Source organism: Amaranthus tricolor, chromosome 3 (genome assembly GCF_026212465.1).
Source record: "Amaranthus tricolor cultivar Red isolate AtriRed21 chromosome 3, ASM2621246v1, whole genome shotgun sequence".
NCBI lineage: Eukaryota > Viridiplantae > Streptophyta > Magnoliopsida > Caryophyllales > Amaranthaceae > Amaranthus > Amaranthus tricolor.
This window is the reverse complement of record NC_080049.1, coordinates 24555352-24580137: the sequence shown is the minus strand read 5'-3', so window position 1 is coordinate 24580137 and position 24786 is coordinate 24555352. Positions and strand designations below refer to the sequence as shown.

The 24786-nt window shown below is 33.4% G+C and overlaps 3 protein-coding genes and 1 long non-coding RNA gene across 12 annotated transcripts; 3 read left to right on the top strand and 1 right to left on the bottom strand.

Annotated features, from left to right (window-relative positions):
• Window positions 1-530: 530 nt before the first annotated feature.
• On the top strand, window positions 531-1972 carry LOC130807657 (uncharacterized). Its single transcript, XR_009040639.1, has 3 exons — window positions 531-925; window positions 1043-1217; window positions 1840-1972. It is a non-coding gene; the product is annotated as an uncharacterized LOC130807657 (long non-coding RNA).
• Window positions 1973-2208: 236 nt separating this feature from the next.
• On the bottom strand, window positions 2209-16974 carry LOC130807656 (uncharacterized). Of its 9 annotated transcripts, none has more exons than XR_009040638.1 (19): window positions 16805-16974; window positions 16597-16645; window positions 16284-16374; window positions 12890-12929; window positions 12722-12775; window positions 11604-11678; window positions 11006-11071; window positions 10864-10906; window positions 10727-10772; window positions 9732-9825; window positions 9602-9654; window positions 9330-9414; window positions 9116-9218; window positions 8956-9048; window positions 8797-8863; window positions 8164-8230; window positions 7644-7697; window positions 7125-7296; window positions 2209-2336 (listed from the first exon to the last, which is right to left on the bottom strand). XR_009040638.1 is itself a non-coding variant. In XM_057672953.1 (18 exons), exons 3-18 carry the CDS (start codon window positions 16315-16317, stop codon window positions 7186-7188), a joined length of 1080 nt encoding a protein of 359 aa, XP_057528936.1. In that variant the 5' UTR covers window positions 16318-16374; window positions 16597-16645; window positions 16805-16967; the 3' UTR covers window positions 4624-7185. The 9 variants fall into 9 exon arrangements, 6 of the variants coding, with proteins under 6 accessions (XP_057528938.1, XP_057528935.1, XP_057528937.1 ...); XR_009040637.1 differs by lacking the exon at window positions 2209-2336 and adding an exon at window positions 3061-3813; XR_009040636.1 differs by lacking the exon at window positions 2209-2336 and adding an exon at window positions 4624-7005 and having other exon boundaries at window positions 16805-16973.
• A 1586-nt stretch (window positions 16975-18560) lies between these two features.
• Window positions 18561-19361, top strand: LOC130808723 (glycine-rich cell wall structural protein 1.8-like). Its single transcript, XM_057674193.1, has one exon. It carries the CDS (start codon window positions 18600-18602, stop codon window positions 19197-19199), a length of 600 nt encoding a protein of 199 aa, XP_057530176.1. The 5' UTR covers window positions 18561-18599; the 3' UTR covers window positions 19200-19361.
• Window positions 19362-23870: 4509 nt separating this feature from the next.
• Window positions 23871-24770, top strand: LOC130807857 (dehydrin Rab18). The gene is made up of 2 exons (XM_057673229.1): window positions 23871-24424; window positions 24557-24770. Exons 1-2 carry the CDS (start codon window positions 23999-24001, stop codon window positions 24752-24754), a joined length of 624 nt encoding a protein of 207 aa, XP_057529212.1. The 5' UTR covers window positions 23871-23998; the 3' UTR covers window positions 24755-24770.
• Window positions 24771-24786: the final 16 nt, after the last annotated feature.

Sequence of the window (24786 nt, the reverse complement as noted above, 5' to 3'; positions counted from 1 at the left end):
AATATTTCTTCCAAAAATTAATTTGTAACAAATTAATAAACAAAAACAGCTTAAAAATTTTAAATAAAAACGTATTTACATAAACAAAAAAAACGCTGTCACCCGATTACTTCTTAACTTGTACCAAATTAATAACCAAACAATTTATACTACATACATCCCAAGTAGTGATGGCCACGAAGCGGGTTATCCGGAACCGAACCGCTTGAAACCGTCCCGGAATCGGAACCGTTCGTGACAGGTTCCTAACCGACCCGAACCACGGAACCGTGAAACAGCCGGAAAAAACCGCTTGAACCGGACCAAAGAACCGCGGGTCGGTTTACTCGGACCACCGGTTCCAAGGAACCGGACTGGACCGGTTCACCCGGCCCAACGTTTCCTTGGAACCGAAATCGGGCGGCTCACCCGGCTCAGCGGACTCCCACGCAATCGTAGAAGCAGAAACTGCAAGGATATCCTTTGCAATTCTCGATAATATGGGAAATTTTATGAATTTTTCTTTCCACCATTCTAAAATATTATAGCTACCTTGGTCAAATCATATTCAAATCATCAGTAGTGTTTTCTAGAATCCAGGGGGCTTCATTTAAATGTCATACAAAGTTCATAAAGAAAATTTTTGCTTTTATGTTGTTTTTTTTCTTCTACTCTTGGCATTCCTTTGAAGTGTATTTTAGTTTTCAACAATTCTATTCTATGTTGTCGATGAAAAAATTAACTTGATGTGCGTTTGTTGGCCCCCTAAGATTCCAGCTCATGTGAACACTATGATTCAGAAGCTTTGTACTATCCTTGGTCTTCTAAAGGCCCTCTTGTTAATGTCAGACAGCTACATCTTGCAGCTTGTTAAAACATGCTTTTCGACGCTATTGGTTGACAATATCCAACTTTGGTTGACAATATCCAACTTTTGCAATTGAAGGTATGAGCTTGACCAGTGCGGTACTTTTAATTTTGTTTTCAGTTTACATGAATTTCATGTTTTTGATGCTCCTTTTCCCAACTGTTACAATTTTATCTTTCTTCATTGACATTACAGATCTTCTATTTATACACACAACTTAGAAGTTATGTGTTTGGTGAAGTTATTCAACCTCTCTGGAAGCTGCCCTTCTCAAAAACAGTTGCCAGAGCATTTCATTTATCCGATGAAGAGCAGAAGCAAATTCTAATCTTCCTGAAGCTTTGAGGCAAACTTCAAACGATGTATTAAGGTATTTAACCTAATTTTTCAGGTTGAATTAATTATTTTTTTTGATTTTGAGCTTTTGAAATTTATGGAGTTGAATTTTATTTTGCTTACCTTACCTACATTTTTTTGGGTGTTTGAGATTATTGTGTGTTGATTTTTTTGATTAATTTAAAAAGAGTTGAATTTTATTATGCTGTTACTGTTTGCTAATGATTTAATTCGGTTGAGTATCGCGAAGTCCATTTCCCTAAAATGAAAGACATATTGCTTCATTGGTAATTGAGAGATCTTATCTTGACCTTAAGAGTCAAGTAGCTGCTATAAATGGTGAATGCTACATGTTTTTGTCAGACGTGAAGTGTTTGGTATCAAATCATTCTACAGCAAAGGTCTGGAGTGCTGGTGTTCTTTCATTTGTGTTATGGTATGTCGTCCCCTTTGAGACTCAACATTTGATGTAAAGACTCAACCTTTGTGTATGTTGCTTTAGAGCTCGTTATTATGAAAGGATATCTGTTCATGAGTGAATCTTCGATGTAGTCATTGAGCTTTGGTTGATTTTTGATTTTGTATCTTCAAATTCATTTTCATTGTTATTTTTTTCTTTTCGTATTTTTTCATTCAACTTTCGTTATTTTTTTCAGTAAAAATAGGCCTAAAAGTAAACCACTAGCTGTTTGCGAACTTATGAGCGTTTTTTTAAGAATTGCTGCTTCTCAGGTGAGATCTCATCCGTTATTTTTGCTTAATTTTACTTCGGTTCATTTGATTTTTTTATTTTGTGTTTAGGTAGTTCGGAGAAGCTATAGTAGGATTTCTATGATCATATATTTTGAATTTGAAATTAGAAAATTTCCCGTAACCATGGGCATTGTTTGGGGTTATTTAATTTTTGGCGCATATCTGCTTCATTTTATGATTTTTTTGCAGCAGCGACTCACAACGAAACTAGACGAAGATTATCATTATTAATTTTGAGAGTTTCTTCAACGTGTCCTGAGATCCACTAAGTTCAGAGATCCACAACCTCAGCTAAGTGTTCGGTACAAGAAAACTAATTATGATTATTACTTCTGAGAGTTTCTTCAATGTGTTCTGAGATCTGTTCTGGCTGCCAAGTTTGAAGCTCCTGCACACAATGCTGGAAAAACCGTAAAAGTCAAAGACTAGCACAAGAGCTTCAAAGTATAACTCACAGAACTTTAATGAGGAGTTATCCCAAGCTACCATTATCTTGGTACGCACACCAGCAAAACTAGACGAAGATGATGTACGTATCAACCTACACAATACACCACAAATCTAGAGGAAATGTCTCCTAATTATTTTGAGACCTATTGTAAATAAAGAAATGCTTCGTCTTTTTTTATATTTGCATGTCAATTGACTATCTCTTAAAAGATACGAAAGAAATGGTTTTGTTTTTATGTTTTTCAACAAAGGCAACATGGTTGATTAATTTCGAACAAAAGAACTTGGTACTTGTCTGATGACGCAAATAGGAGGTTGCACTTTTTTTCATATGAGAATTATTAATGTGTATAGTGCAAATGTTCTGAACCACAGTGCTAATGTATTAAGCCGTGACAATTCGTCACATAATTTTCACCGTGGTCCACTCGTGTGGACACGGGAGACCCGTGGGCTTGAGCCTACAAATTCACGAGTCAAGAGTATTGACTTACACATACACTTGGTGAGGTTCATTATTTCCCAAAACCATATGGTGGTAGGAAGATTAGCTCACCCACATATGGTGGTAGGAAGATTAGCTCACCCACTATATATGTAAGTCAACAACCCACTATTTTATCGACGTGGGATCTTGTCTCACATGTGAAGTATTTCCAACACTCCCCCTCACATGTAAGCCACATCATACCAGAAACCACCTTCGGCTCCGATACCATATTATGCCGTGACAATTCGTTACATAATTTTCACCGTGGCCCACTCGTGTGGACACGGGAGACCCGTGGGCTTGAGCCTACAAATTCACGAGTCAAGAGCGTTAACTTACACATAATGTGGCTTGTGCTTTCTAATTTGTTGTTGAGGTAAATCTTCATTTTTATCAAGAACGTATCAATTGTAAGGTTGTGATGAGAAAATAGAATAGAATTGAAGTTTGATTTCCTAATAGTTGTATATGTACTTTTTTTACCCTTATAGATGTTGGAATGATAGTTGTATATGTACTTTCTCTTGCAATGTCGTGCAATAAATGAAATGTCTTCGACTCTGTTTAGCTAAATTATATTGGCAATAATATGCTTAAAACATCATATTTATACATGTTAGGTGCAATTATCATCAAATAATCTATTTAATTACACTTTTAATTTAGGATAACTTTTGGGGTGCACATGCGTAACATTAATATGACTCCAACATCATGCCTTGATACATCACAAAAGCGTCCACAACATAGATTGCTCAACGACTTCCTCTTCAAACATTTAAGCAACCCATAATGGTTGTCCACATCCTTGCGTTAAACAATACACCAACTATCATCAACTAATCACAACCATTCCAACCCATCGCACCAGCTTCGTGCACTGATGACACATCAATTGCACATCGACACCTCAACATACACTTGCAGTCCTTGTAATCTTGACACATTTGCAACACATTAACATTTTAATATTTTCATTAGTATTATTGTTAGTAGAAGTGCTTAAAATAGCATTATGAAATTTGATAGGATAACTTGAGGGACCGCGTGCCACAACTAGTTTTAAAAACCAAAAAAAAATGTTTGCACTCACTTAGTTCTTAAATTGTACCAAATAATTAAATGAAACACAAAATTTAATAGAAATTGAGTACCCTAAATATGTTTTTAAAACGTAACAATATGAAATCCAAAAAATAACACATTAGGGGTATTGGACAAACAACTGATACCTAATAGCAAATATCTGATAGCTGATTACATTGGTTAAATTGACCAATTGATTTTATTGATTGGTTTGACAGACAGATTTTAAACCTGCTGATATGAGCAACTTGTTCCAAACAACTAATTTATAGCAATAAGTTATTTTAACCAGTTAATTTACTAAACACTTTCCTTAGATGGTTTGACTACTCAACCCTCATCAAAATAAGCCAAAATTGCCTAATAAGCTATTTTGCCCAACATCCCCATTATATAGTTAGAGTGGGAACTAAACATTTCGTCTAAAATGCAAAATAGTAGTATTAGCAACTTATCCCCTAGTATTTAATATATCTTACATCAATGATCTCTTTCTTCATACAACTAAATATTATACGTAAAATATTTTTTAAAAAGTTAATTATTTTTCGACTCTGTTTTATTAAAATTTAAACAAGCTAGGAATTGCAAATTTTTTATGCTGTGTTTAGAAATGATGATATCATTCGAAAATAAAGATTTGACATAAATTTAGTGTTTGACCAATAAAAAAAATTTAAAATTTGGATTTGAGTCAAATCCACAATTATTATAAAAGTGATTAAAGATGAAGATTTGAGAATGACTTCTAACACCTTGTCATTTTCAAATTCTTTAATTTCATAATAAAATTTACAACTTAAAATGAAATGATTATTCTCAAATGCTACCTTACGGTTTTAAACCTCATATTTAAAGCTTTGCATAGAATTCTATAAATATCAAGACCGACTCTAATTTTCAAGTTGGTTCTGATACTTGACAATGGATTTCAAAATTAAGCCGTCATAGTTCCTAATGTAATCGTAGTGCTGTTTAGCAGGAATGTCCACTATATTTTCATTTTGATAAATGCGATTATTTGTATTTATTCATGTCATTTTTATACTCTTTTTATGATGATTTAATGGATTTTTAGGTAGGTTTGATAGTATGATTTCACATTTTTGCTTCATGTGTTTAATTTTGTATTTCATGTGATTTTGAGGCGAAAATTGAAATTTTATTAGGTTTCGGGGTGATAAGAGGGTGAAGGCTTGGAGAAATGGCCTAAGACCCCTAAAGAAGTGAAGAGATCAAGCTAAACAAGCCCTAAAGGAAAGAAACGAGTCGTAGCCAAGCTGTGCCAAAGAGCCACGACTCGTCGCTGAGCATTTGGAGTACAGAACAAAAGCGACGAGTCATCCCCAGGGTCCACTAAAGTCATCAGAGTTGTCCAGAGCCAAAGCGATGAATCATCTCCCATATGCCACGACTCGTCGCAAACTTCCTGAAGTCAAATCTCCCAAGCAGAACAAAAGCGACGAGTCATCGCCCTTGTTGTCACGAGTCGTCACCATTTCGTTAGTCGTTATTTCGTATCTTTTTCAGTTATTGTTTTAGGAGTTATTATAAATAGCGATAGTTATATTTTATTAATCATCAGTTTTCTTAGTTAATTTCAGAATTCTCTCTTTTGTTGTTATTCCTTTTAGAGCTTTCAATGTTGAGAAACTCCATTGTCATGTTTATTTTTATTGCAATTTACATTTATGTTCATCTCCATTAGTAAGTATTCTTGATTTACTACTTCATTACTTGTCTTTTTATCTTGAATTATTCATTATTATCATGTGTAGTATTTCAATTAGGTTTTCATTCATCATTAATTGCATATTCATTACCATGTCTAGTGAGTAGTTTTCTTCAATAGGGTTAAGAGATTAAACCTAATTCGAAGCATGGATTGATATTTTATTGATTAATTGTGTGAAATTTGAATCTATGATTAAACCTATGCTTAATGAACCTTAGTTTAAATATCTTTATTAACCTTTTCAATAAAACGAAAGTTTGAGATTAGAATTAATTTAAGATTAAGGTATTATATTTAAGTTAAATTCGTATTAGTTTAACCAATAAACGGAAGTTTGAGGATTAATACTAGTAAGGTCTTAAACCGATATTGATCAATAAAGTGGAAGTTTGAGGTTAATTAAATCACATTTAATTATGCCAAAGACTCAATTTCATACAATTATAAGTAATTGACTCCCATGTTAGAATTAGGTGATTCCTAACACCCTAGATTTGCCTTTTTTTATCATCTTCGTATTGATTACTGTCTTAGCTTTATCCATTAGTCTTATTTACATCATTTTAGTTATTGCTTATAGTAGTGTTAGATTCTTAGACCAACTATTTTGTTTATTTATGTCTCGGTAGTTATGAACTGAACAAATTTGTTAACTCGGTTTTCTGGGTTCAACCCGTATTGCTATACATACACCGTGCGCTTGCGGTAATTTAAATTTTGAACATCACATTTATATGCATTCATGCGAAACTTACTATTGTTTATGTACTTTTATGTTGCAAGTAAAAAGATAGATATGAGTATTACTTGTCTGAGCCTCTTGGAACCTAGCAGTAAAAGACTTGTATCCTAATCGAAACAACAGTAGTCATAGTCTCAAACACAAGTAGTACGCTTTTTTAAGTAGCGATGCATTCTAATTCCTACTATCATGGCTCAAATCTTTCAAAACATACGGATATGCTCCAATCCGTAGTCTCTAACACAAGTAGTATGCTTTTTTAAGCAGCGATGCATCCTAATTCCTATGGCCATGGCTCAAACCTTTCCAAACATATGGATATGCTCCGACCCATAGTCTCAAACACAAGCAGAAGGTTTTTTAAGCAGCAATGCATCTAAGTTCCTACAGTCATGGCTCAAATCTATCCAAACATATGGATATGCTCCGATCCGCCATCAACAATAAACCATCAATTTTCAGAACTCAAGCAGCAATCACAAGCAATAATAAACATGATTAACATAGGGCTCATAACTTAAAATTTAATTCTTTAAAGACAATCTGACACTGACCGAGAGAGAAACCTGCAAATTAAGATTTCTTATCTAATTAATTATTATTTGTTATATACTCTTGCTTTCTGTCCTCACTTTCTTTAATTAAAATGGGTTGGGTAGGAGAAAGAGGGAAGTGTAGCTTCTACCTGGACTGAACAGATAACTGTCATGATGCTTGCTTCATTTTAGATCCAAAAGCATGTATGCTTAAATGGAACCGTATCTGACTTCAGTCCGTCTTTCAGTTCCTTGAGCAGCTGGCATAAATGGATTGTTACTTTCTTCTGCTCTTTGGTAACCCGGAATTCCTCCAGTAACCTGTGATTACCCTCAACACGACTTTGAATGAGCAATTTGGAAATGAAATGATAAAAAGACCTCAATCCTATGTTATGATAAATAGTACAAAGTAGAACGTCCAAATTTGAGACATGAAAATAGTATAGATGCCTTTATCTTACTAGTTACTAACCACCATCAAAAGTATAAACCTGGACACTACAAAATAGAAAAAAATATAACAAGATATAGCTCGACATGCATCCATACTTAAATACTGCAACAGATTGCAGATATCAACAGAGCTCCAGGTGACATCAATCCGAATATAATTAATTGCGTCATATGCAAGAAAATATGAAATGATATGAATACCCAGAACTTACAGTTTGCAAGAAAGCTGAAAAATAGGTCATCCCAGGCAAGGCATCAAGCCCATGCTGCAAAGAAAAATTTTACGATCACGATAAAGAGACCAACACCCATGGAATAAAAACAAGAAGTTACATTACATATTACCCAACAGTAAAACCCTGTTACGTAACGTATGATTTAATATCATGGAGTGATAATCATTATAAACAGTTATTAAAACATATTGCCCATTATAATTTTTTTTTACGTGTTTTAGTGACTAAATGGTCTACCTACTGTAAGCTTTTATTTGTATATATGTTCTAGAATAATTGAAGTATTATGATAAAAAGGATGTTTTTTTTCATATTTCCAATTCACATTGCAATGTCTGCAAAACGAGTCATAACACCGCTAGGTGCCGCATCTACAACTGTTAACGCAATTGTTACGAGATCCGCGATTTTTTTTCTATCAACACCACATAGAAAATTGAAGAGTGCAGGAAATTAGGTTATAGATTTATATGATACAAGAAAGGCATGATCATACCTGATATTGCACCCGTGATTTATAAATGAATCCACCACAACAGAACAGAGTAACCGAAACGAAGAATCTGCTCAAGAGAGTCAAGATAAAAAATCAAACTAAAATCTGCTAAAGAGTAAACAAGTGCAGTAAACACCGAAAAAATAAAAGTGTATATAACAAAAGCATAGACACTTTGAGATCAACAGAAAATTTTCAAAACATTATATAATCCCTTGGATGAAAAATTCAGCAAAATAAAACTCTCTTTCATGCCACTTGCTTATGAATGGCAAGTGCAACAGCCACAAGTGCTTATATGTTTTGATATCTGAATTTTCAGTTAATGAGATTAGGAAAATTGAAAAGAATCAGGACATCAGGAGGCAATTTGTGTGGACATTAATTGGCAGTTGTTTGAAGTTAACAGGTATATTTTTGCTAAATATTAACAGTATTTATGAATCTTCTGTATAAATTTGTACAGAAATAGTGATATGGCATATTTGCTTCAATGTCCAAGTTCTCAGGCCTCAGCTCATAAGATAAGGCAAAATGTTTAGATCTAGACTGGATAAAAACTTTTGTTACATAGTAGAAGTATCAAACGACAACAGCCATCAAATGAAGAAACTAAAATCAAATTATACATACATGCAGGATATGATTCCAAATATGGCCCATCCTTTTGTAGCCTCATTCCCTTCATTTTGTTGGCGACCTGTGAAATTTCAAATCCAAAGTTTGTCATTTCAAAGGAACAGGAGTCTGCTCTTTACCTTGCACTAACATTGCTGGAGAAGATAATCTTACTGCACATTTTCGTGAGAGTAAAATTAATAGGCTCATAATTCTCCACAGGAATGCTGATTTCCACTTCATAAGGCGTGTTTTGCGCCTTTTGACCTGCATGCGAAACTTTAAGACACTACCTCACTTCAATAAAAAAAAAGCTAATAAGCTGCAGTCATACATGTCCAGTCTACAATTAAAATATCTGGCGACAAAGTAGTTGGTAGATTCCCAGCAGCAGAAGAGCCAGATAGATGAACTTCAAGGCCATTCTGAGGGAATACCTGAAGGAAAGCAATGATTAGTAAAATCAACAATCTTTCACGAGGGAAGGCCCGGTAGCACAAATCACAGTAACAAGTACCCGATGCAAAGTCAAAGAGGGACAAACTTACCTTCACAGTGGGTTTTTGCACCAATTTCGAAAGAGAAGCAATTGCCGTCATATAAAGAGTGACACGAGTCTGTTCAGTGCTAAAGCTGCACAGAAAAAATCAAAAGTCCCAGTAAGCTAACAGCCCAAAAAAAAGCAGCAGTCTCCGACAACCTAGCGTGTAATACAAATCAGAGCCTCAGAGAAAAGCCCAAAGCAAGTATCTATTATCTAATATAAACAATATATTTAGCAAGTACAGACTGCATAACATATTTTCATTAAAACCCTTACCTGAATTCTTTGTGAAACTTCTCAAACCCAAGTTGAGTCAGGCCATTATAGACCTAAAATTCCACGAAAACCAGGATCAATTAGTTTACAGGCTAGTGTAGGTTTGAAGATGAAATCACTAGTCACTTACAATTTCCCATGACCGAGGATGAAATCCAACAGTAAATCCTTCAAATACCCGGGGACCACGTTTTTCGCATGGAATAGCAAGTTCTACAATCACTCTTCAACAAGTTGCAATCAGTAATACATAAAAATCAAAGTTGTTTCTTAAGTGCATCAATTCTCCCAAAACGCTCTTGCATACTTGGGAGAAATGGTGCACTAGAAAAAATCAAAATAATTAGAAAGCTAAAATTTAATTCAGCAGTGTGAATAAAAGTAACAATCAAAAAAGATAAAGTGCAAATTAAATTAAGAATCAAGGCTTTGGTATTATAGTTGATGTACCTAGGATACTGTTTCAGGGGAGTTGAAGGTCAGAAAGCTATATTAAAAATAAATTGCATAGTATGAACAGATGAAAGAATAAAGAGAACTCATTGCTAGTATTGAAACTTGAGAAGAGAAAATGATACTAGGACAGCCAGAAAGCAAAATGAAAATCATTACATATATGTTGTAACTACTGGAGACTTTGACAATCGAGAGCATATCAGAAGAAACGTATGGAGATTAAAAAAAAAAAAAAAAAGAAAAGTTAAGTATATGAACCAAACAACATTGTATTAGTTTCACTCCCCATTATTCAGTTGGTTAGCATGATACAAGTATACATCAGAAGTGTTGAAGTATGTGAGGCAAATAGCATTAAACAAGAGGGAGAGTCTAATAAAAAAATCAGACAGAAGACCAGTCATACTCTTATTAATTTTATGTTTATGGAATCTACAAATATTAGATCAATAAATCATTGTGCATGTCATGACATGAATGATAAATCGGCACACAAACAAGATAGCTTCATAGATCAAGAACTGAAACACAAGGCAATATTTGACCCAATTGCCCGTGAAAATAGAGATTTTCCTCATAACAGACAGTATTGTGTGCACAAGGAATAGATTATGATAATATAATAGCAACACATAAATCAATTTTAGACTAAAAAACTTTAAGCACTACCTACAAGATGATTCATAGGTCACACTGCATATGCATCCAAGCTCACCTAAAATGTGACAACATAGAATATAAAGTCATCTGTGAGACATCAAAGATTAAATAACAACTTAAAAGTAGGAGGGCATGTATATGACAACCTTTGCACTGTCTGCTCAAACAAGTTCCGCATATGACATTTACCTAGTGAAAAATGAGAAGACGGCTATGAGACAACTGCAAAATTAGAAACAAAGAAATAAAATGAATAACATCTAAGAAAAATTTGCCTAAATGCCTAACCTGAGCTGTGCGCCCTAATTTGTCATAGCTTTGCTCACAGTTCATGAGATCGCCTTCATAAAATCCCTAGATAAATGTAAGAGAATCATATGTAAAATACAAAAAGATTATTCTATGAAATGACTTTTTTTACATCTTGACCAAACAGAGGAAGCGAGCCAAAAACTAATGAAGAGATATTCAGTATCATGGTTAACAGAAAAATTGCTGGAAGAATTTATAGAAAGGTAAATGTCCTTCACCTAAAAAATTTAGATGTCTTAGGACAAGTAGAAACGGAAAGGACAAAAACTAAGAAATGAGACAAAAGATTCAAATGAAGCCTCTAGTCTTAAAATCCAGTCAAGTAATCAATCCCAAAAATGTCCAACCCAGTTCTTCCGCCGGTGCATAAGAAATAGTAAGTCATAGCTTCATTTGGCCAAACACAACAATTAGTAAAAGCACCAGAAATTTCTATCTCCATCTTGTTTTCTTATTCTCTTCCTTCAACAGTTTTTCTTTTCTACTTAATTAGTGCCCCTAATATGAATGAGATTTGCTTTGACACTACGTCTAACCATGATAAAAATTAAAACCCTTAAAATTAAAGGATTACTTGAACAAAGTTGACATGTTCAGAGCCGGCAACAAAATGATTATATGTATCAAAGCGACCAAAATCAACATATCCCTGCACCCAAAATTATTCGATTAGTTTGCATTCTACAGCCAAGTAATGTTCTAGCAAATAAATTCAAAGAGACTTCTGAGGACAAATAGTTTAAATAATTACTTAGCTACATAGTCAACATCATATCGACCAAGTCGTAGGTGACAACTTGACAGTACGTTGGGCAGTATTCATCAGTTTTAAACGATTGCTCCCTGGGAGGTTGAGTATCCATTAGTTTTGGACGTGTGTCAATAAATCGCACGTATTGGGATATTTTTTGTACATTTAGCATACTTCGAGGTTGATTAATTGACCATAAAGCAAGTGGGTTGAGTGTACAACTGATTTAAAAGGAAAGGGAGTCCTCAAGAGTAATGCATTCTCAAGTTTAGAAATTCTCTCAATGTTTTAAAAATATTCTGAAACATAAGTGAAATTTTTAGAGCTTAGACAACTCTAACGATTTCAAGTGAGAATTTGTTCACAAACACTTCCTATCAAGCGCATAACCATTGCCAAGTTCTAAATGTGTGCATTGTATCTCTTAAGGGTATTTCAAAGAACAATGACCCAGGCACATTAGGATAACTAACTCTTAAACTTCGGTGCTTGTACACCTAGCAAAGATTTCATCAAGATCCTTTTAAATACTTCTCACCTTCATGTGTTTGTGATACATTCTTCAAGGCTTGTTGTCAAGCTAGCGTTTTTCCTTGAACATTGCTCATTGACGATCGTCAAAGGTTGGATAGTTTGTGTTCAAATTTTGTGGTACTCCATAGTAAGGTCTCCTTTAAGACCAACACCATTACCATAATGGTGACCAAATCTTTGTACTGTGTCTAACCACCACAACTCATTTCAATAGACAATTTTGCTTGACCAAGAGCCAACAAGGGGGCACTTGGTTCATGAGAAGGGGACAGCATAGTAAAAGAAAGTGAAAGGAATGAAGACAAATGAAAACCACCATTCGAAAACCCTCAAGAAGTGGCAGACACCTAAAGTTCCAAGAAATAGAATACAATAAATAAAATAATAATTATAAGTCAGTGAATTACAGTTTGTGATCTGCTCTCCACATCCTTGCAAAATCGAACAACCAAATCTGAATCCTAGATATAGACAAAACAAATGCAAGGTATTAAGCATCAAAGTACAAACCTTTTATAATAATTTATGGCTTAGAGAAGATTTAACATTAAATATGTCCATTTAAACAAACTAACCTGTCCCTCAAACTCAAAAAGATGCCCTTTCCAGCTTGTATGAGACACAGTCAAGGAAGAAATCACTTAAAAAGTATATGAATCTTAGTGATTATTGTATAAAATAACCATCATCGCAATCACATTGGAGGTGCATTATAGTAATCTTCAAGTACGACAAATGGATGATATCAAAGAACCAAACCATTCTTAAAATCGAGAAATCATTAACAATGCAACCAATAAAATTAAGGTATTGTATAGAAGCACAAGTGAAAGCAAAATTATAACAAACAGCGTAGAAGTTCTTTGATGAACATTTACTCCTTGTGAGTTGTGACCCTATATTAACTTATCATCTTAAACTGCTCAGTAATAGTTTAATAATCAAGGGTGAATTGAAAATACCATCTCATTATTACATGATAATGTTATAATACTACTTCTAAGCTGGGAGCACTTAATAGCATTGGGATAATGATAATCTTTTTAAGGCACAGTATTAGCTTAACATGAGTAAACTAGAGTGCATTAGGTTAAATTCAGAAAATATTAAAGCAATCACCATTTATCATAATTTCTTTAAAACCCACCATAAAAAGTTTTGTTTTTTGAAGAATCATCTTACATTACCATTAGCGTTTTAATAGTACCACTTATTGATATTTGTAAAGTTTGGCTCTTAATTCACGAGTTGATCGGCACGTGACCTCCTAAAATAAGTCCCTCGCTTGTTTCCTCCTATTACCACATGAGTCAAATTAATTTTCGCAAATATCATCAAAATGGTAGTACTAACAAACAAACTGGTATATAATGCGATTTTTCGAAAAAATATTATAAGGTGGTTTTTAAAAAACAAATATTGTAGCAAGTAATTTTGTGAAAAAATTTCTTTCAATCAATAAAATATATCAACACATAATTCCTTAGTTCTTTTGGTTTGTCCATTTTAGAATATGACCTACAAACTATGAAAGAGGAATCTAGTGTGTTAGTGGGTTATTGTTAAATTATAAAAATGTAAATGGTGTATTAAATTCTTTGGACAAATAGAAATGGGATAGTATTTTATTGAAACAAATATCTGGAATAGGAAACTGGGTTTTATAATTAGGAAAATTACCTGGAATAATCCAAACTTTTTCTAATTTTCCCACAAAAAGCTCACCTATTGATTAACAATGAATACTCACGAGCTTTAGGGGTGTTTACTCATAACTTACCTTGTCAATTAAATGGCATATACCATTGTAGGTAAATTATCAAAAAAAAAAAAGAAAAACAAGTGGGGATAATAGCAAGCCACCCCTCCCTTGCACAGCACCTTAGCCCCTGCCCACACCCTCAGCCACTAGCACCACCCATCGCCTTTGCTCTGCCCACCCACTGATACTCTCCCTGATGTACCCATTTCAAATCAAGCAATACCCATTAACAAAAAATTCAACATCCAAAACTCCATCATCACATCAACAAATCAACAAACGATTTCATTTATAAAACAATGGCAGTAATTCACATGAATTAACCTAAATCATTTTTAAAAAAAAGAAGCCAAATTCGAATCCCAAACCCCATTATTTGGAATAGCTCCATCTTAGTTATGGCAATTGGAATAGGTGCTAGACTTCATTTCTAGAAACTAGGAATAAAAAAGAAATAAAGAAGTAAAATAAAAAATTCACAAAATTAAAAATTGAAGATCATATTATACTTTTGCAAGTGTCCACTCATCTTTATTGTTTGCTTACCATTCAAACAGGATCAAGTGAAAAGATGAATTAGTACAATTTGCTGTAAGATTTACAAGTTAGTATAACCTTGATTGACGTTCATTCATATACGAAGAATTCCAAGGAACAAAACCCATGAAAAAAAAAGAAAATAACCTTCTCAAAATGTCTGAAAGGTTAAACATGGAAAATAGGTTGCAGTTAAGAGACTCTTACTCAATAGTAAACACAGAGCAATAGAATAAACACAATCCATTCTCAACCAGAATGCTAACAGAGCTTGAAATTTTTTGAAGATGTGCCATGATATTTATGGTATTTTGAAGAGTAAAAAGAAGACTTTAAATAGAAATGATTGACTTAAAGATAAGTGACAAGGTGATCCTAATCCACCTGCAATAGAGTCTTTTAAATTTTAATGGTAGGAAATACTAATAGAGGAAAATGGGAGGTTATTTTATTTTATTTTTTTTCTTTTTTAAATTATCTCTTTATTTTCAAAATAACCTACTTAAAGTCTCTAGTAGGTAATCGATTTCCTTAGTTTACAATGAACGTACACCCCCTAAAGTTAGGATTAATTATGGTTAATCAATAGGTAGGATTATCATAGGAAAATCAGGAAAAGTTCTGATTATTCTAAGTAATGTTTCCTTATAATTAAATTTAAGAAATGTAAAGGGAGTATTAAATTCTTTTAGCAAAGAGAAACAGGCTAAAAAATATATTGTAACATAAATAGTACACATCCAAAGTGGACAGACTTATGACACTACTTATTACAGAAATTTGTGCAAATAAAAGAAATAGAAGGAGCAAATTTGTTATTGCAAGGGCCAAAGGGCAAAGCTTAAGAAAAGGGTTGTGTAAGAGTGCTCGTAGCTTCTCGGGTAAGCATAGTGCAACAAAAGAGACAACTCACTTGCTCACGGTAGTACAACTGTTTAAGCATTAACATACATAGAAGCTTTTGAAGAACTCGAGGAATAATTCTTATTTGAACCATTAAAGTCTTTAATAAGGGATTAGAAGACTGAATTCAATGTTCGATGAAGCTACTCATCAACCTCCAAGAAACACTCTAGAGTTAAGAGTGATAAGGCAGTCACCTTTCAGTGTCGAAGTTTCTCGATTGTTTCTAGGTGCGGAAATTTCACATTGTGAGCTTGTTGAAGCTATCTTTGAGTGCCCAAATACATGTGTGAGAGTGCAAGCACAGGAGAGATAGATAGAGTTTGAGAGTGGTTGTACACCATGTGTTGTATTCTTTCTGTAATTGCAAGTATTACATAATGAAATACATTTGATACTTGAAGTGGTATCCTAAGATACCTAAAATTGCTTATATTCCTCCCCTATTCCTGTATTTTGTTATACGCTCATGAACATTGCCATTTCATTTGTTCTTTAAAGTTTTCCCTTTCATTTCTCTTGCTTGTACGTGTCTTCAATATTCACAACAAAAACACATCAACATTGCGCATTATTTTAGAGTGAAAAGTCAATACAATCAATCCCTAGGAGAAAATCTTGACAATTTTGGAGTCTGCCAAATTTCAGGCGATTCAGAATAAGACTCCCTATATTTTAGTATCAATAAGTAAGCAAATTCATTTGAAATCTGAAATACACATTAGAAAGAGCAAGACTGATTTGTAATCTAAAAGAATAAGGATACAAAATCAACAATGTGACTGGAATTATCAAGAGCATAGCAATTGGACTTGGGTACTGCCACGGAAACAACTCGAACCGCCAACGAGAGCAAAGCTGATCCACAAATAGTAACAATATCTTATAGAAAAACTATGAATCTGAGAAAATACAGTATTGTTTATAAAAACAAAGAACTAAAAAGAAAGCGGCACATTGCAAGAAAAATATGCACATTGGAAGAAGTCTAATCAAATGATTTTGCACTCTAAGAAGATAATTCCTAAAAAAATCAAACAAAAACCCAAAAGAAACTTTTGAAATTTGAGAATCGCATACCTAGAATACTCAACATATATAAACGATAACTGTTACTTGAGCTTAACATCTGTTGAGAAAATGCCGTATTTTGTCAATCTTCAATATTTACATTAGCAGAAGCATAAGAATCCAGAATATATAAAATCTTCATATTTCTAAAAATCTACAGAAAGTATCATAGAAATTAAAACCAAACCATCATCAAAAAAGAAAAAAAGAAATTTGCCTGAAAGTTGGAAGAGATCATAGAAGAAATGCTGAATGAGCAGCTGAAGATGTTAATTTGCACGATGGAAGTTGGAGTCTGGGATTTCTGAAGAAATGCACGAAAACTCCACTGATTATCGCTCTAAACGGACGGGGTCTTAATTAGGTCAACTGGCTGGCCCGAGGAAAAGGTTAGGGCGGGTCATAGGGGGACCCAAAAACTTATATGGGGTTGCACAATATAAAAACATGTAGTTAGAGATATTCAAAACAAACTTAATGATCTGAAATTTACCTGACCTTATAATTAAACTCGAATTGACTTGACTTTAAAAATAATTTATAATTATGTAAAATACAATATGGACACAAAACTTGATTTCAAACCGACCAGAAACACTCAATCCGAAATTAACCCAATAACTTAAATGAACACCTCTACTTAACGTAAACTATAAGCTCCCACTAAAAATTAGGTGCAATGATAATGTGAATTAAAATAGGATATAAAGCATTTGATTTTCAATTCATCTTTTTCATTAACATTTTGCGTTAAAAATAATTTAATTAACACAAAAAATTTCTATACCTTCAGAGTATGATACTCCTTTTTAAGGTGCGAGTTCGAAAAGAATGGTAATACTTCAGTTACCATGATGTACCGTAAATAAAATTGAGATTATAAAGGGACCGGTAACTTCTTAAAGTGTGAAATTATTGTAAAATAAATTAATTTAAGTAGAGATAATGTATAAATTTGGCAAAAATTAAAGCAGAAAAACACTACCACAATAAATTAATAATCATCTTAAAGAGGAAAAAAAATACAAGCGGCCCATTTGGTTGATGGTAATTAAGTAATGGGAATGAAATGTTGTAATGGCAATAGTAATGAAGGAATGGATATGAGAATTGGTAATAAAGATTCTTTTGTTTGATGTACATGACTAAAGAATGGTAATGGAAAATAATATTCCATTGATTGCATTTGGTTATTAGTAATAAAAAATGGTAATGACTCTTAGTTTTATTATTGTATATTTGTATCTAAAAGCATTATTGTATCTAAATTATTCTATCTAATGATTCTTTTTTTAATAATAATATTTTTTTTAGATAATTACATACATTACCTTTTTTTTCTTCATTATTTTTTTTCTTCACCTCGAAACAACATTACCTTATTTTATTACCACAGTAATACTTCATTACCATTACAACCTAATACCATGTTGTTTGATGGTAATAGAAATGACCTTTTTGGTAATTTCATTACCTTATTTTATTACCATCCATTACCATTGAAAGCATCCAAACAACCAAATTTTTTATTACTTAATTTTATTACCATTACCGCCCTCTAATATCATGTACCAAACGGGCCGATGGAGTAATATAATGTATTAATGTGATAGAAAGTTCTGCTCCTATTTTTAGTAAGAAAAAAGACTTCATAAATATTTGGAAGAGTGTTCCGATATCCAATTAGGATAGTCTTAAGTCTTAACATTTTATAACAAAAAATAATAAAGAAATTTAAAAAGGACTCGTCTTTCTAGCTATAACCTCTTAAGCAGTAAAGCAGAGAAAGTGTAATGTATATACTAACATCCCCCAGAAATATGCCACGTAGCAATCTTACTGCTACGTGTCGTAAAGATCCATACTGATTACTGATTATCATCATCTTTTCTGCCGACTGAATGCAGGATCCATCACTTATAACTACCTTGCATTACCAGTAGGGAGTATTCATATACATCCAGCAATTACAACTTCAAATTAAAATTCTCAAACTTTGTTAAGAAAAAAAAATGTCAAATCGTCAAAGAGGAACCACTAACCAAGGTGGTGGATTGGGTGCTCCAGGAACCACAGGAGCAGCCGGAGCCCGTGACCCATTAGGTGCACCGGGCTCCACTGGAGCATCCAGAACCATGCCTGGTGCAACTGGGTACGACCCAACAGAGTATGGAACCGAAGGTACTGGTGGACAAGCTCAATTACACCGCCCAGAGACTGGTGTTGATACGGATGTTGACCCAACAACTTACACTTATGGGACAGCTGCCAGCATGGGCAGCACAGGTACTGGGTACCATTCTGGTGTCCATGTACCTCTCACTACTGGCGGCGTGACGGGTACATATGGGACATCTGCCACCATGGGTAGCACAGGTGTCCATGTACCCCTCACTACTGGTGTTGGTCATGACATGGGCCAGGGTGATAGGGCCCATGGATATGGAGGAGAAAGAGGAGGACATGACATTGGGGCTGGTGTTGGTTATGACACGGGAGACTTGTTGAGCGGAGATGTTGGTGGTGGAAAATATGATAGGGGGAGACATGGTGGATATGACACTGGAGGAGCAAGGCAAAGAAATATCGATGAAGAGCATCGCCGAGGATAATTAATTGTTGAGCATCAGTTTATGATATCATAGTTGATTTTCTTGCTTTTCTTTCTTTCTTTCTTTGTTACTTCTATATGATAAGAATAAGAGAGTGATGTGCAAAAGTCTCTTTGTTTTTGATGTACAAGACTATATGCATGATGGTTAAGTGATTTACTACTCTTGTGGTTTGTGTAATGCAACCTCTTTTTTTTTTTTTTTTTTTTTTTTGGAGTTGTGCTACTTTCTGTTTCTTTGACTGCTAAAGATGTCAATTTTCTTTGAATTTGCTATTAATTTGTTTATTCTCATTATTGAGTGTAACAAGTTTAAGTTTTCTTTTCAATTTGAATAGTGGGTTATTAAACAATAAAGGCGTGTTTACAAATTTTTTGATACTTAGAAAATTGAAAAATCAGAAATTTTTTGATACTTAGAAAATTGAAAAATTAGTATAATTTTAGTCTGAATATCCCTTAATAATTTAAATAAATTAGTATAATTTTAGTATGAATATCTCTCTGGCAAAATTTATTTGACATTAAATGGTAATAAAAAATTATAAAAATAAATCTTGAAATGATCAAATTTATCATGAAAATGAGGATCATATATATATACATTATGCTAATAATTAAGGCCATACAATCTGTTTTTAGCCATTTTCATTTTTGGAAATTTTGGGCTCGATTTAAGCCATCATTTAAAGCCAACATAGTTAAGAGTCACAGCTTTGATAAGCCCTCGATTCGTTGCACTCATTGATATTTCATCACTAAATGTGCACAACTTTGAGAGTTGCATGCATTGATATTTCATCTCTAAATGTGCATAATTTTAAAATTATTGTTTGTGTTTTTTTATTTTTTTACTTTGAAGGAATCGATGACTTAGTAATTAAAGTTCAAATTTTATTGAAAACTGCTATAAATAATGTTGACAAATAAAATAAACTTATGTCATAAGGTTTTTTTATAATGATTTCATTCATGAAAATGAAAATAATATGATATATTTTACGAAAAATAAAACTAATTTATTATCACTTTTACTATTTAATATTTCCTCTGTTTCATTTTACTGCATTTGACTTTTTACGCGATTGAATGTGTTATTTTTTTCATTTATATATATTAAATAATACACATTTAAAAATTATGAGAAGTTAATAAACGAAAGTATTGTTACTAGACTATTCAAACAAGATTCCACTTGATTTATTTTTTATTACACATTAGCCGTAATATATAAAATAAGTTTGAACGATAGAGTTGTGTACATGACCAAAATGTAGCGAGTATTTTAGAACGGAATAAGTAGTAATAACATATCAATTTACAAGCTGATCTACATTATAACAATGGATAGCATAGGCTACGCATTTTGTTACCTTATACTACCTCCGTTTCACTGTACTTGCTACATTTGATTTTTTACGCAATTTAATATTATTTTAATCATTTATATATTGAAATATAAAAATCATAGAAAGTTAATTTTATAAAACTATGCGATTAGACAATTCAAACAAAAACCCACTTGCATATATTTTTTCTTTGATCTCATTGTAACTTGTAACTTTTGTACAATTCGTTGTGAATGACATATATCGTCCTTTTTATTTTGTAGTGGCATTGACACGATTATTATTGCGATATTTTACTTACAAGTCAATTTGGAGTAATGAAAAAATTTTAGATTGTTTATTTTACAAATAAGACTGTTGAACTATTTTCCATAATTTTGAGATCTGGATCCGCCAGGATATCTCCAGCCTATTAGAGTATTGATGAGTTTTATTTTTATACTTTTTGGTCATCTTTTGAGCTGTTGTTACAATGTGAACTAAGTAGTTTGAAACACTTAATTATGCCTATGATCAATGACCAGATCGCTTGAAATCGAATTGGGGAAAATCGATATCAGAAACCATAATTGAAGAACTCAACAATTATTTAATTAATCACTAATCAAGCAGCATAAAGGAATTAGACGACGTCTAGACCTAACCTAAATGTTCTATTGATAAAAATATAGCTTTCTTGAAACTTTTATGAAAGATTTACAATGATGGTTTAGGGTTTGGAGAGAAGAGCGGGTAAGAGAGATTATTGTTACAATTAGAGAGATAGATGGATTAAAAGTGATTAGCATATTCTAATTAGGGTGATTTTGGGTTATTTATAAACCATAACCCAATTCACGTACAATATAAACAAGCCTAATATAGGAAAGAAAACAAATAAAACTAACTGTTTAGCACCCATGATCGAGTCTCTTTTTTGTGGCCAACTCGGCTTTTCAATCTATCTCAAAGCTAAATTTGATCATTTTACTCTTTTCCTTAATCTATCTTTTAGGATTTACTTTTATTTCAAACATTACTAGTGTACGAATCTCGTAGCCTCTTCTGTCCCTCGACCACCAAGCCCAATGGGAGCAAGAAGAAGAAGAAGAATGGCAAGAGGATGTCTTGGTGCCAAATCATCACACCTTCAACAACACATAAATCCAAAACCTCCAACAATCTCAACCTTGATTTCAATCCACAAACAACTTCCCATAAAACCCCTATACCTTCAACAACACATATAACGAAACTACAAAACAACATCAAGAGCTAACATGATGTACAAAATACATGTACATTAAAGGTATGTAAATCTCATACACAATTCTCATTGAGAAAGTCATATTCTCCTAAGAATTCTTTTTTTCCGTGAGGTGTTAGGTTTGAACTAAAAGAAAGCCATTTGTTCTCTACCTTAGTATCGTAGAAAGGTTGGTGATACCACCTCCTGATTATTTGGGTTAAAGGGATTAGGTCTCAACTAATTTAACTATTCATGGTTCTTTGCTAGTTAGACTCACGAAACGATGGTTCCCCTACAGTGGAATCCACTAATAATAATTATAAAAAAAAAAAAGATTTGATTCATCTACTGAACATAACGTCATTAGTCGATACTAAGAGATTAACTAGCTACTTTTTGGATACACATTAGGGATTGTACGGTATGGTGTTTTTCTACTCGGATAACAAATTCAAGTAACCCAATCTCTTGAGGGTAATTACCTGAATTTTGTTACTTCTACAAAAGTCGAGGGAACAATCAACTTTCTCCGTTAAAGAATCAAACCTAATCACTCACCCTACAAACAAACAACCGCACCACCAATTACTGTTTGAAATTCGCCACCACCGTTATTTAGTTCGGAAAACAATCTCTCACTCCACCTCCTCCACCAACGACCACCACAAATATGCCACCATCTATAAACTTCAACCATTTGCCACCTCCACCATCAACGACCAGCTAACTACCACAAATACAACACCTACTAGCAACAACAAGAAGAGAATACAACACTTTCACAATTCATAATTTAAACCAAATTTGTCTTCAAGCACAACAATCACCATTTATGATTAAATTTGAGGAAAAAACTCAAGATATAAAATCTTAAACTTAACTTCAACCATTTGAATGATATTTTCGTTGATTTAAGATGGAATATACACAAATTTCATTTCCTGGGTTTAATGTGAGGTTTCTAAAAGGAGGAGGGGAGAGGGAAAATTGAAAGATATAAAGCAATGCCGTCAATTTTGTGGTTTGCATGGCAAAGATAGAAAGTGATGCCACTAATTTTGGGGGTTTGCAAGCTGGAGGAAAACCTTGACAGAAATAGATTTTGCTATTCACTTGTGAGATTGGTTAGGAAAGTTGGAATAAATGGATCAAGATTAAAAAGTCTTTCCTGTATCGTTTTTATTCAATTTGTTTTTCTATACTAAACAACTTAAACAAAAACACTTTCGATTACTTTTCTTTTAGAATTCCCTTTTATTATATTTTCAACCCGTTTGGTTTGTGGTAATAAATAATAATAATGAAAATGAACAATTAGTATAATTTTAATTGAAAAATCTCTTGATTACAATGACTATGCTTGTCCAACTTTAATCATCTCATTTTCTTCATAAAATTTATTCCAATGCATTACTATTGAGAGATGTAGTATTATATGGTAATGAAAATTTATAAACAAAAATTTTTTTTATAATCAAAGTTTCATTACCATGAAAATAATATGAAACTTTTAATGAAATGTTACACTATAAATCAATCTCATTACCACCTTTTAATACCACTAACCAAACAAATCATCCATTCTTGATACCAAAACACCCCTAAGAGTATAATATTAATAAACACCCCCTAAGAGTATCTAATAATTTAATTATTTATTTAAACAAACAATCATTATGTTGTTACAAACAGTTTATACTAACTATTACTTTTTCTATTCACCACAAGTGTCTCATTTATTTTTTAAACGCTATTTATCTCTTATTCTTAATTTATATTTTATTATTAATCTATAAGTTAAAACATAGTTAAGTGAAATCTTATTTGATTCATCTCAATACAATGATTATTCATATCAACTTTTCTAATTTTTAATTATGCACAATTAAATATAAAATTCACATAACAAGGAAGAAAAGACATATAGGGATGAGAATAGGAGTTTTATGATTAATAACTTCTGATTTAAGGATTAGCATACGTGTCAACTCCTAATGGAGCCATAGCATACCTAAACAACTACGTGTCAGCATCATCTATACTCAATACCATGACTTGTGCTTCTAGGTTCCAAACATAAATATATCCACTTTTCTGTTCAAAATTTCTGTATAAAATTTGTGCATCAGGCTGTTGTCTGCATCTAGCACCCAACTGAATATCAAAGACTTAGCAGTTACCAATTGTATACAAAAAAGAAAGAACTTGTTTAGTAGAGAAAAAATGGATCTCTTGAGGGATGAGTACGGGAACCCAGTCCGTCAAACTGACGAGTATGGGAACACAGTACAACACACGGGCACCATGGGTGCATATGAGATAGGAGCAAGCAGGTACGTAGGAGATTCAACTCTAGGTGGTGGTGGAGGTTATGATCCTACGATGGGTGGGTATGGTGTCATAGGTACCGGAGGGTATGATTCTACAATGGGCAGTGGGTATGGAGCTCAGGGAATGCAAACAGGAGCTGGAACTGGCTATGGTGGTGCCGGTGACACAGCAAGTTATGATACAGGAATCGGAACTGGCATGGGTAGCTACGACACAGGTGTGGGTATGGGTGGAATCCAGCAATTACAATATCAGAAGCCTCGTGACACTGGTCACACTGGCATGCTCCATCGCACTGGGAGCTCCAGTTCTAGCTCTGTAAGACTTTTTTCACACCCCCATCCCCCTCCCTCTCCCCCTCCCCTTCCTCCCAGAAAATGAATTCGCTTTAAATTCCAGTGTAAATATGAATAACGGTGTCATGCATTAATTAAAAATGTAAAATTGCAGTCGGAGTATGAAGAACAAGGAGAAAGAAGGAAGAAAAAGGGGCTGAAGCAGAAGATAAAAGAAAAATTACCTGGTGGCAAGCACAAGAATGAAGAATATAGCTCAACCATGACTCCTGGGTATGATGTCTATGAACAACACGAGAAGAAGGGAATCATGGACAAGATTAAGGACAAGCTGCCCGGCACTCATCGTTGAGAGATTTACTGCACCTCTATTTTCCTACCCTT